At 49.2% G+C, this 12,132-nt stretch overlaps 1 protein-coding gene across 1 annotated transcript in view; it reads left to right on the plus strand.

The window, feature by feature from the left end:
- RAPGEF1 (Rap guanine nucleotide exchange factor 1) overlaps window positions 1-12,132 on the plus strand; it is an 84,234-nt gene that overhangs the window by 58,481 nt on the left and 13,621 nt on the right. The window contains exons 12-14 of the mRNA XM_040083002.2: window positions 7,577-7,861; window positions 9,122-9,214; window positions 10,825-10,913. Of these exons, the coding sequence (XP_039938936.1) occupies window positions 7,577-7,861; window positions 9,122-9,214; window positions 10,825-10,913 (467 nt within the window). The remainder of the gene's footprint in view (window positions 1-7,576; window positions 7,862-9,121; window positions 9,215-10,824; window positions 10,914-12,132) is intronic.

The raw sequence follows: 12,132 nt of genomic DNA on the forward strand, positions 1-12,132 counted from the left end.
GACCCGTTCTCATCTTACTTTGGACTACATTACTGTGAATATATTATTTTAAGAAATGTTGAAACTTCATTAAAAAAATCCTTGCTCGTTTTTGCAAGGATTTGGTGAGGGGTAAAATAAATGGCTGGAGCATGAGGAGCAGTGAGAACAGTGAGACAGTGCGCTGTCAAATGCACAAAGGAAATAAGCTTATTTAAAAATGGTGATTTTTTCCATTAGTGCCTTTAAAGTAGGATAATTTCATCGTTTCTCATTACTCTATCTGGTCTATTTTTTCACAGCCAAAAATGAGATTTTTCACTCTGAACGTGTCTCTTTGAGCTGCAAAATACCAATGTCCTTACATATATCATAGCTGACCCATGTAATGCCATAACCACGGTTTTTTCCCATTTCCCCTGTCCCTAAGAAGATGTGGAACAGCTGTGGAGGTCTGGATCCCTCCCAGGGTGACGCCCTCCATCAGCGCTGGAAGGACCAGAGCCCCTCCTGCAATCTGCTCCATGAGCTTTCACTCAAGGGATGCTGAGAGCTGCACCAGTAGCACTTCAGCATGCTGCTCTGCTCCTCATATTCTCTTGTGTTCATTTCCTCTCTCTCCCTAGAGAAAGGCCACTCAAGTGAGCCTCTAGTGAACGATAAACCTGGCAAAAATCAGCATTAGCTGCCACCAGCCCCAGTGAGGGACTCAGTGCCAGGGAGAGCACACCTTTCAGACACTGCCAGCTGAGCAGTTGGCCTCTTGTGTACCCACATAGCAGCAGTGGCTATCAGATCTTCTAAAATTATGTATCTCCTGCATAAATTGTTATTCATTCTGCACAGGAAGCAAAAACCTCCTTGGATCAACACCAGGGAGTCCGAGCTGCTAAACTCGATGGCTGTCAACTGACCCAGTGTCAGTAAGTGTGGCCAGTTTTCAGAAAGTGTCCTGTGCTTTGTTTCCTCCCCTGGAGACAGGCCGAGGGAGGACACAGGAGTCACTCCCAGGGAGGACCTGTCCCTCCTGTCCCTGTCCCCATCTGTTCACGTGCCAGCAGCAGGGAGGCCGAGCCTGCGCCCCGTCCTGCTCGTTATCCCCTTAGCTCTGTGCTCCAGGTGAAGGATTAGTGCCTCACTCCTGATTTACACGGCCTAACGAGGCTGTTTTCAGACAGCAGGAGAGAGGTGAAGTTGTTCAGAGCATCTTTTCATTTTTAATGGATGAATTTTTCTGGAGCCCCGACTCCTTTCCCTCCACTCGGCACTGCAGGGGCTGTTGCAGCCCAGCTGCCACCGCTGCTCTGTCAGCCCACTAATTGTGCTTTTCCCTCCTTTGCAGGAAATTGTGTCAGAGGTAATAGCTTTTACTGGATAGAGGCAGATCTTGAGCAACTGGATCAGACCTCGTAGGTTTGGCAAGTTGAGCTGTTTTTTAAACGAGTCTGACTCGTGTCTGGCCTCTGTGCCAGCTGGGGTTGTGTTGGTAGTGTGGGCTGGTGTTTTAAGGAGCTGCGTCATGTTCCCCATCCCATGGACAGCTGAGCCATCAAATCCCACACTGGGGGCACAACTGGATTGTACTGGCAAGAATCATTCAGGGGATTCCCACCTCTTTTGAAAGTTCTAAGCAGTGGGAAAGGAGGTTTGCAACAAGAGGGCATTGTCCTTGATTATGGTTGGCAGTAGTTTCTCTCCAGCTGATCACCTCCCTCCCTTCTTCTCGTGAGCACAGAGCTGCTGTCCCTTGCTTTAATCAATCCTTGCGCAGTTTGCCTGGGAATGGGTGGGCAGGTATCCGAGCAGCAGGGATAATCAGGTCTTGAAATCTCGTTACTTCCTGGCAGCTGGAGAACTCTGCACTGACAGAGGAAATCATCCAGGACTAGCTCCGCTGCTGCCCATCCGCACATTTTCCACCAAGGGCTGCAGAAAGTCTTGTGGAAGCTTTTCCTCGCTGAAACAAGGAACAGTTGTATCTCCAAGGCACGTACACGCCATGAGTGGAAATTTGGCTGCATCCTTCGCTGTGGAGAAATAGGTTGCCTTTCTCAAAATGCTGAGGTTTTTTTTCTTACGTTTTCTTTTTAATTAAGAAACGTTTCCAGGAATTTTCCAGAAACCGATTGGCTGTCAGATGCCAGCAGAAGGCGCAAACGATTTCCTTATGAAAGCTCCAGTTCAGAGCTTCTGTTCCCCCTTGTTCTCACCATTCTTGGGCGAGTTGAGCAAGTGCACAGAAAATCCACAGCAACTGTTTTCCTTTCTTGCGTGCGTGCTAACGTATGTTCAGGAAAAGGGGGGTGAGATAAGTGATTAGAGGCGTGCACGGTGCAGACATGTGCTCCTCATGTTTTCCCTGCCTTGTTCCCCTCCCTGTAGCTCGCTTCCAGCCTGCAGCACGCACCAGGCTCTGGCCCTCAGCAGAGGCCGAGCTGTTTTCATTCATACGGTGGGAGCCTCAGTCAGACCACGGCTGGGAAGTCATAATGCGTTTGTTCGTTTCTGTCTTCGGGTTTTGGCTCCTTAATTTGGAGCAGAGGGAAGGGGGATTGAAAAGGTTTGCATCCCTTTAACCAGCTGCTCTGACTTAGGTATTGTTTTGCCTTTCCTGTTTAGCATTCCTTCTTTGTTTGTGTTCATTTCCACTGCCCGTGGCGGGCCTGGACGCTGGTATTAACAGTGCTGTTGCCTGCTGGTATCACTGGATCCTGCTGCTGAAAACCACTTCCTCTGAGGGTTTATACATTTTCCTTGCAGTTGGAACACTGCAGGTCTCTCTGGGTCTTTCTAACCGGTCCCATGTTGACTTTATAGGCCACACAGCCCATGTTTTTCGTGTGAGTGATTTTTTAGAAGTCTTGTCTTGGTCTCCAGACTCTGTTTTTTCCAGATCTGCCATCTGGATCTGGGGGCTTTGTCCACAAGCTAAAGAGTTGATACTGTAGGTGCAACTGAGTTGAATTCTGTTATTTTCCAACAAGGGGTGCATGATAGCATGGTTAACAAATCTTACAAATGTTTTCTTCCCCTGCTGCCCCCTTAGCTGTTTTGTTGCAAAGATACGCAAGGAATCTCTCCTCCACGAGGAAAAGTTTGAATTTTGTGTTTTCTCGTGCAGAAGCCAGGAGACAGAGCAAACCCCATCCATCCCTTTACTGTGCTAACCATCAGTTAAAACCAGGGAAGTCAGCTTTGCAGCCAGGTCAGAGGCCTTGCTGAGAAACATTCCAGCCTGAGGAGTTGCTGCCCTTCCTGCGGCAGTGCTTGAAGCCATTCTGTTGGCAGCTTGTGTTTCCAGCCATTCATTGCAGGAGCATTTCCTTCCTCATTAGCAAAAGTACCTGGAAGCCCAGCATTGTGTCATGAGATAGGAAGTCTTTTCCAATAGTTGTCTGTGCAATTACATTCTTAGGGTCTAACGACTTTGCAACACCCAGTATTTTGTGAACATAATTCTGTACTGTTACAATTTGGGCATCCAGTTCTGGCACGTTGCCCACGTAGTTCTCTTAATAGCATTAGCAGAGGAGATCTAAAAGATTGATCCCTTCCTCTGATAGCTCCATACTTTGGGAGTCTGATGCTCTACCTGGTCTGGGAGTGTCTGGCAGGATGGCAGATTAATTTGGCAGAAGCCCATAGGGTAACTGGGAAGGCTGTGCTTAAAAGGTAAAGACTCTGTATGCTGATGCTGCAGGTGCTCTGTAAGCCATATAATCGAATTCAGCTTTGGATTTGGGCTGGAGACTGCTGTAACTTGCAATCACTGACTCTCTGCATATATATCCCTGTCTCCCTGTTAGCTGTGGTCAGCCTTGCCTAGTGAGTGTGAAGAAACATCGCTCCCGAAATAAGTTTTCTATTAGAGTGCTTATCTCCTGCCATCTAATCCAAATAAACAGCCAGAATGTCACTGGCCTTTGGGACATCCTGGAACAAGGCTTCTAATGATGGAAGGCTGCTCTGAAGTATTCACCGTTGCAAAAAAAATCAAAGGCAGCAGATTGAAAAGGTTGAAAGATGCTGCCTCTGGGAGACCTCTGTGTGTCACAGTGTGTGGTAAATGTTCAGGGCCAGGCACGTTTGCTTCCTGCTGCTCCCAGGAGATGAGACTGCTCCCAGCTTGAAAGCTTGCTTTGTGCAAGCACTTCCCAAGTGGCAGAGAGGTTTTTTTAAAAACCACTGCCCTGGTGAGAGAGGGAGCTCTCTGTTCTGGCCCTGTGGTGGGAGCTGGCAGCGTGGGCCAGAGTTTGGATGCAGGAGAGCATCCTTTCCCAAAGATTCCAGTTGCAGCCTGTTTTGTAGCTTTCCCAGAGATTATTTGGAAATATTCACTGTAAGCAAAGCCATGGAGTAGGAGGTTGTGTCCCTGAAGCCGTAACCGAGGCCTTACTGACCCTGCAGGAAACCTCTGAGAAGCTGATTAAAACGAGCACTGATTTGTTTCCAAGATAAACTGCTGCCTCTTGGGGGGAGCACTGAAGGATGGCTTGTTTCCTTGTGACAGTTGTGTTGAATGGACTGTCCCCTCCCCTGAAAAGTATTTATTTTAGAGGATGACAAGGCTTCCAGGAGATGGACAACACCCAGATCCCATGGAAGCCATTGCTGCAGTTCCTGGGGCAGCTGCTGGCTGGGCTGGGTCAGGCTGGGGAGCAGCAGGAATGGGTGCCATATGGACATCATCTCCACTGCAGGGTGGGTTTTTTTCCCTTTGAAAAGTATGCTTCACTCTTGGCTCTTGTCCCAGCACGGCTGCATAACTGGAATTCCAGAGCTGCTTTCAGGCTCCGGAGGAAGGAGGGGGCTCCCTGGCTCCCTTTCTACAAGATGCAGTTTTACAACGAGATTGGAAGTTGAGAGCAGGCTGACTAATTAATGCCAGCACACCAAAGGCTTCTCTGCACTGTTCCCTTTGTTAACTGCGTGCTGGGAGCCTGTCTGCATCCTTAAATGATTGTTCACGGATCACATAATTAAGATTAATTCATTTTCATCGGTACCTGGGCCTCAAACTGGCCTTTTCAACGTATCTCATGCCAAGAAGTTGTCCTGAAGGTGTATTATGAGACCAGGTAGAGAGAAACATCCAGTGATTGTCAATACTGACTTACCTGCATTCAAACTTCTGAAATTTCTGCAATGTTATGTTCTGTTTAGGTCTAAGTTGCCTTCAGATTAGGATTAACGTGTGTGAAACTCCTGGAGGCAGGATGTGTGCAAGTGTTCCTGCCCCAGAAGCAGTAACTCATCTCTCTGAGCTGCTGGTCCAGGCTGCAGGCAGGGAAGCAGAGTGTGCCCTGAGCTAACCCTGCCAGCTCCTCACGCAGGGCTCTGCTTGTCCCGGAGTGACTTGGCTGAGGACAGTCGTTTCCTTTCACTCCTGCCCTGCGTGAGCTCCACTGCTGCTCTGCAAAAGCCTGGCTTTTCCTCTGGGTTCAGCAGGTCAGGGACAAAACCCCTTGGAGCTCCTGGGTGGAAGATGTCCATCAAGTACAAAGTGAAGGACGCCCTGCGTCGTGTGGGTGCAGGAAGTCCAGCAATGGGGGGGCTGGCACAGAGCTTCTGCTGGAGCTAATTATTTCCCCTGCAGGAGCAGAGGATCTTGTTATCGGCACAGCAGTTTTTTGAGAGCCTTCTTGAGCTGTTGAGCGGTGGTTTGGGGTCCAGGCTGGGACTTGGGGTGATGGTTGCTGTACTAATGCCAGTGAGATCATGAAATACCAGGCAGGCATAATGAATCTGCTGAGCCAAGGTGATGTCATGAGCCTGGCGTCTTAGGAGGGATTTAGTGGTTTGTGCCATGCAAGTAAAAATGAATAAATGTGGAGCATTTATCCAGGCAGAAAGTAAATACAGAGATTAGACTTGTCATTGTTACTGAGGCAGCTCCAAAAGCTGACAGTGTCCCTGGAGCCAGCGCTGCTCATCCAGAAAGAAATGGGCAGGAAGAGAGAGGAGCCTGTCCTAGGGCCAGTCTCCTTTTAGCCGCAGGCACATGGTGGGGATTTGCATTTTAATTATTTTTCAGTAGTCTTTTAAGCTCTCTTTCCAAAGCATCCCCCTCCTCTCCTCTGTATTTTGGCCTGCAATTTGTTTTGGGCCCTGAGAATACACCCAGAGCACTGGTGGACTCCACGCAAGGCACAAGGCACAGCCACTAGAGGATTAAGGTGATGGAAGGTAAAGTCTAGTCATTGACCTTTACATTTCCTTTCCTTTGTAGTGCAAAAGCTTTTTTGACCAGGCTTCTGGCCTGAGGCTGTTCTCAGTTTAGATTTTTAAGCCCACATCTTTTCCTGGGTAGAAACAAAAATACCATTGCCGAGCTGGGTGCTGCTGCTGGGGCTCAGGTGATGGACTAAGCTTTGCTTTTTCTTACCTGAACAACTCCCCTGAGAAAATGCAGCCTGAATTCTCAAATTCCTGCCTTTGATTCCCTTTATTTTTACATCACAGTGGTGTCACTTTTCAGCCTGGTTTGAGCAAGTTGTGTCAGTGCTTCTTGAGAGCTCTGTGCTGCAGCAGATCTCTTGATGGAGCAGCGCCACAACTGCGTTCCAGCCTGGGCTTTTTTGGATGATGTGATTCTTCCTTCAGTCCACTTGACTATGACCAGCTTTGCAGGTTTTAAAATAAACTCCTCACCAGCAGATTTAGCATTATTTTCTTTTTTTTTTTTTTTTTTTTTTCTTAATGGTTGTCAGCTTTGTTTTGGACTTACCCCGATGGCAAATCTTACTAGCACCAGATGTTAAAAGACAGAGGGTTGCTCTTGTTTTTCTTGGCACAATATATTCCCACTGCACCCTGTTTAATATTATCTGAACAGTAATCTGATGATTAGGAGAGATAGTGAAATAAAGCTTTACGCAGATGATCTCTTTTCATCTCTTCAGCTGACTCTTCAAGGCACTGCATTAAAGGATCGGTTTGATAAGGAATTCATCACTCCGGAGGGCAATTACCATTTTTGCTCCCTGTTTTTCACGAATGGGAAGGAGTAGCAGCATAATCTCCTTTATCCTTTGGTGTAACTTTGAAGGCAGTATCCAGCCACTCCTCCCTGGAAGCTGTGTGTTCTGGAACAGACTTGACACAGTAGCCGTTAAATTACAGGGCTGGAGCAAAAAGCATCTTAAATTTGGATCCTGTGGAAAATCCCAGAAAAGCAATAAGCACTTGAAGCAGTTTTCTCTATGTAGATACTTCCAGCATGCTCAGAGTTTTGCTGTGTGCCTTCACGTCCTTTCCTCCACTCAGGTGCTTCTGCATTAGCAGTTCTGAGATAATCCAGGCTTTCCCCTGCCTGGATACCTGCAGGTCACACCTTGCCGCTCACTTTCCCTCTGTGAGATGAGCAGCCAGGCTGCTGGTGGTGCAGGAACACGCCTCTCCAGGAAAAGCCTGGCTGCTGTATCCCAGGTAGCAATTCCTGCTCTAGCGTGTGGATGGTAAAACAGTGCTGCCTGTGTTAGAAATGCCTTGTGCTGTCGCTGCTACGCTGCTGCCAATCTAATTACTTTTTCTTTTGTCTGTCTCTTTCCTTTCCCCATCTTCCTTGTTTTTTGTGTTGTGTCTCTGCGTCCTGCAGTACAAATCTGTGTTTAGGTCCTACTCCCAGGACTTTGTGCCTCACAACCAAGTCTCCATACCTCCTTTCCTCTCTTCTACCTCCTCCTCCTCCTGCTCCACCCCGCCTTTTCCGCCCGTCCATCCATCCCAGAGCCCCGACCTAGCGGTGCCCGCCGCAGCCAGCCAGTCACCCAGCACTGTGGATGTGCCAAACTCCTCTTCTCAGGAGAGCAGCTTTAACGGGAATGCTCCTGTCTGCCTTCCTTCTGAAACCTCTCTCACTGATTCTCTCCAGACGCCTTCGGTGAGACTTTCCAAAGAGATGATAACGCACCTTAACGCGAGGCTGCCTTTATTTGTTGGGGTTTTTTTTTTGGTTAAGAAAATGTCTCTTGTATTAATATATGCTAAATTGTGGTCTGGTCTAGTGAACTGCTGGGAGGAAATTTCATATAAAAATGGCCAGAAAGGAATGGACAACCTCAGCAGGTTTTAGAAAATGTTAGACGTATGTAGGAAACGCAAAATGTCAAATGCTGGTGAGGGGGAGAGTTGGCTGTAGCTTCCTGCAATTGTAAGACAAAGCTGAGGGAGGTAAAGTTGTGTTTGGTGAGGTTGGTGGTTACTAAATGCAGGCTCCTAACAGCAGTTCACATCCTGCAGTTGCCACCTGTGCCCTCCGAAGTCACCCGGAGCAGTGGGTACAGTCCAGCTCTGTCTCTCCTGTGCATAAAATCTATTGTTCTCTCCAGGTTCCTGCTCTTCCCAGTTTCCATCAGCCCCAGCTGCGTGCTTGGTGGCAGGTTGTCACATGCTGGTGAAGTTAGGCTAACACTGTTCCCACTCTGCTGGTTTGAGATCCCTTTGCACATCACTGAGCAGGCCTGTCCATTACAGATACTATTTTGACCACCTCATTTTCAAGACAGTTCCACTTTCGTCCGCTGCGAAGCCGAGAGTTGATGGGATTAGAGCTGTCAGCGCAGGGCGTGCTAGTGCTGCCTCTCTGCCAAGTTTGGAAGAGGGTCACTGATTACAGAGTAAATGTGCAGCTTTTCACGCTTTGGACGTGACCTTGCTTTGCATCCTCCTTGCACTGGCTCCTTGTTAGATCCCAGAAGGCCTCGAGTTTGCTTTATTCTGGTGTGATGGGTCTAGTCCATGCCTGTAGCCTGATTTGGGGGATACCTTTGGTGCCCATGGGGCTGCAGGGCTGGTCTGCACTCAGCAGGAGTAGGGTAGGACAGGAGCTCTGTGTCCAGCTCGGAACATTCCCCTTCCAGCACCTCAAAATCCACCCGCTGCACCTCGGCAGTCTCACCTGGAGTCCGCAGCTCTTGCAAAGCAGCGCCTGCTGCTGCCCAGGGCCTTCAGCGTAATCCTCCAGAGCCAGAAATAATGTCCCCCAGCACGGCGCAGCCTCAGTGGCCGCAGAGACAGAGCACAGCTCCGAGGGAGCTGACAGCAGCTGCCGAGGGCAGTTCTGCTCCCAGGTTCTCTCTGCCGTGCAGCGCTGGCGGGGGGCACCATCATCACGGATCTCCTTTCATCCTGTCTCCCTCAGAGTGAAAACGCCAGTGAGGAGGCTGGTGAGGGTGAATATGTCAATCTGTATTCCTCTGGCCAGAGCAACGGGGAACTCCCTCGCTCTGAAGGAGTAAGTACCAGCCCGGAGAGGCCGGACCCCGGCAGGGGCTGCCCGGTGCATGCCGACTTCGCGCCGGGGCTCGCGCTTGGCACCGGCCTCTTCCGCACGGCCTGGAGCTCCCTGTCCCTCCTGCTGCCCCAGCTCCCCAGCCGCCCCTCTGCTTGCCCACTCCTGGCCGCAGGTTTGGGGTCCCTCTTGGTGCAGGTGCAGGGCAGGAGATGCTTTTGGGGTCACGCTGAGCCCTGGCAGGAGCCAGGGATGGCTTCTCCTGCCGCGCTGTTCCCTTTGCGCTTCGCTGGCTGTTTGGAGCTGCTCGCGTGAAGTTCCCTTCCAGGGAGCTGCACCCTGTGCCATCCTGGGCCCACGTCTTTTCTTGTAACTGCTTTGCCTTCCCTATTTTTAATACAGAAAGCCGTCTGCACGAAGTATTTATTTTCTCCTTCACTGTTTGGTTGCAAAGTAAATGATTGGTTTAGCATCGTACTCGCACGCTGTTTCTTCCTTTACTCAAGCATTTTATCTTAGATATTTCCTAGAGGAGCCAGGGCGTTTTCCATTCCAGGGAGGTCCCATCTTCCTGTTGGGTCATAGGAAGCTGGCAGAAGTCTGTGGTGATCCTTTTGCCTGCCCTCCTCTTGGAAGGCGCATCTCCTGCAGGATGTCTCCAAGACCTTTATTCATGGTGGTGTTAAATACGCCAAGAGATAGTGCTCCCATCACTTCCCCTCAGGAGACACATCTGGGCAAGGCCCATCCTTTTGGGCAGCGGGTTCTCAACTTTGAAGCAGAGGGCTTTACAGATAGAGTCTGGAAGAATCCTGCAGACACCAAGAACCCCAGGCCCAGCAGGGCGTTTCCATGCTGAGATGGTTTCAGTCCTGTCTGTTCGCCGGGTTGCATTTCCAAGCTTCACTCTGCATGATGTTAAATAATTCTGAACTCCGGCACTGCTGGATTAATACTCCCATTTGCTGTTCATGGCTATTTGTCTCCTTAATAAATGGCTAATTTAAAGGGCTGTATCTTTGCTCCGAGCTCTCTACCTGCTGTTCCGTGCCGCGGGTTCAGCTGGTTCTGCTTTTTTGCATTAGCCTCATTTCCACAGCCCCGAGTCGTGGAGTGGAAATGTTGCATGGTTGCAAAACCTCTTCTGATGGGAGAGAAGGGAGGTAGGAGGCAGAGAGCATCCACCCCCCGAGGCAAGGGGGGCTGTGGTCAGGAGGGGAACTGAAACTGGAGAGCTTAGAGCTGATTGTGTCTGTTTGGATTAAAGCGGGAGGCAAAGTGTATTTCAGCAGGAAGGGCTGGAGGAAAAATAAAGGGTCATGAGAGGGTTAAAATCCGAGACAACAGCTGACTTGTGTTGTAACTTTCAGCATCATTTCACAATGTTAAAAGCAAACAGTGCTAATTACACTAGTCTCCAGAGATGGTCCCAAATTTCCTGTCTGATTAACTTCTGTGTTTTCCTGGCATTTGGCATTAACTTGCATCAATCTTTAACCTCTCTGTAGGAATTTACAGTAAAGGGCCATTTAGAGGCAGGCAGACTGTTAAATGCAAGGCTGGCTGGGCTCAAGGACCTCGTGTGATGATGGAAAACTCCTTTCTCTTGGCAGGAATCTCCCCCTGTCAAAGATGGCCACTCCAAAGACTCCGCTTTGAGCAGCAGTGCCATGGGGAAGGAGGGCAAAGATGGTGCTGAAAGGTGAGCCTTGGTCCCCTGGTGTCCTCCTTGTAGGTTCAGAGGGTGCAGAGCCACAACAGAGCCACAACATCCGCTCTCCCCATCCTTGGGGCCGCCTGGTCTGCCCCAAACCACCTCCATGTTGTCTAAACTTCCAAACCCACTTGTTTTTTGCGCAGCCGGTGCGCGGTGGGATCCTGCTGAACGAAGAGAATCCTCCATATCCATAGATCTATATCCAAGGTCGATCCTTGCTGAACTCAGGGAGCCCATGGGGGTTAATGCAGCCTGTGTTAGCCATCCTCTGTCCATCTCAGTGCTGTCACTGACACTGGCTGCTCCCTCCTGCTTCCAGGGAAAAGTGTGAAAAGAGTCTGTACTGCTGTTTGGAATGGGCTTCCAGGGGGAAATTTCTTCCTAACCCTGCTAGTTAGAGGCTGGCTGAGGCCCTGGAGCAGGAGGTTTTGTATCCCTTCTAATGCTCTTAGCTGTCATTTGCCTATGTTAATGAAGAGGTGCAGGCTGTAACAGATGGGCTTCAGGAGGAGTGGAGTGAGTGCTTCCCTGCTGCTGGAGATTGCTCTGCAATTGCATTTCTAAAGCAAAAATAGAGAACAGCGTTGATTTGTGTGTGACAGTCAACTTCCCTCCCCCATTTTCCTGCAGTTGGATTGAGGGTTTTAATCCCTGCAGTGAAGGAGACAACACAGGAGTGCTCTGCAAAGCTCACTGTCTGCCCAAAGTGTGTGGGATTTTGGCCTGTGCCTAGGGAGAGCCATGAGGAACATAAGTACTTTATTTTTATTTTTAGATTTTTTTTTTAGAAATACAGGCACAGAGGGGACATGTCCTGGCACAAGAGTACCAGCCTTTGGGGGTAGGAATTCTGGAGGGGAATGTACACCAAAAAAATGGTCATGATTTTCTGCTCTATTTTCCTGCAGAACATGAGCCTGTCATCTCTTGTCTCAGCACAGCGGGTCATGAACTAAGTAAGATGTGGATGTGCAGAGTGTGCTCAGTCTCTATACACTTGAGGAAGGGCTTAGATTTGTGTGCACTAAAAATTTGGTGGATTAAGGAGACATGGAAGTGTGTACTTACAGTAAAATCCTGTCTGCCAGAAATGCAGACAGACAAGTGTTCAGGTCCTAAAGGTTTATCTTTCTCTTTTTCAAGAGATGCACAAAGCAACAGAGTTAGAGCCAGACATTGGGGCTTGTTTGCAAAAGATTTACCT

Source organism: Hirundo rustica, chromosome 20 (assembly GCF_015227805.2).
Source record: "Hirundo rustica isolate bHirRus1 chromosome 20, bHirRus1.pri.v3, whole genome shotgun sequence".
NCBI lineage: Eukaryota > Metazoa > Chordata > Aves > Passeriformes > Hirundinidae > Hirundo > Hirundo rustica.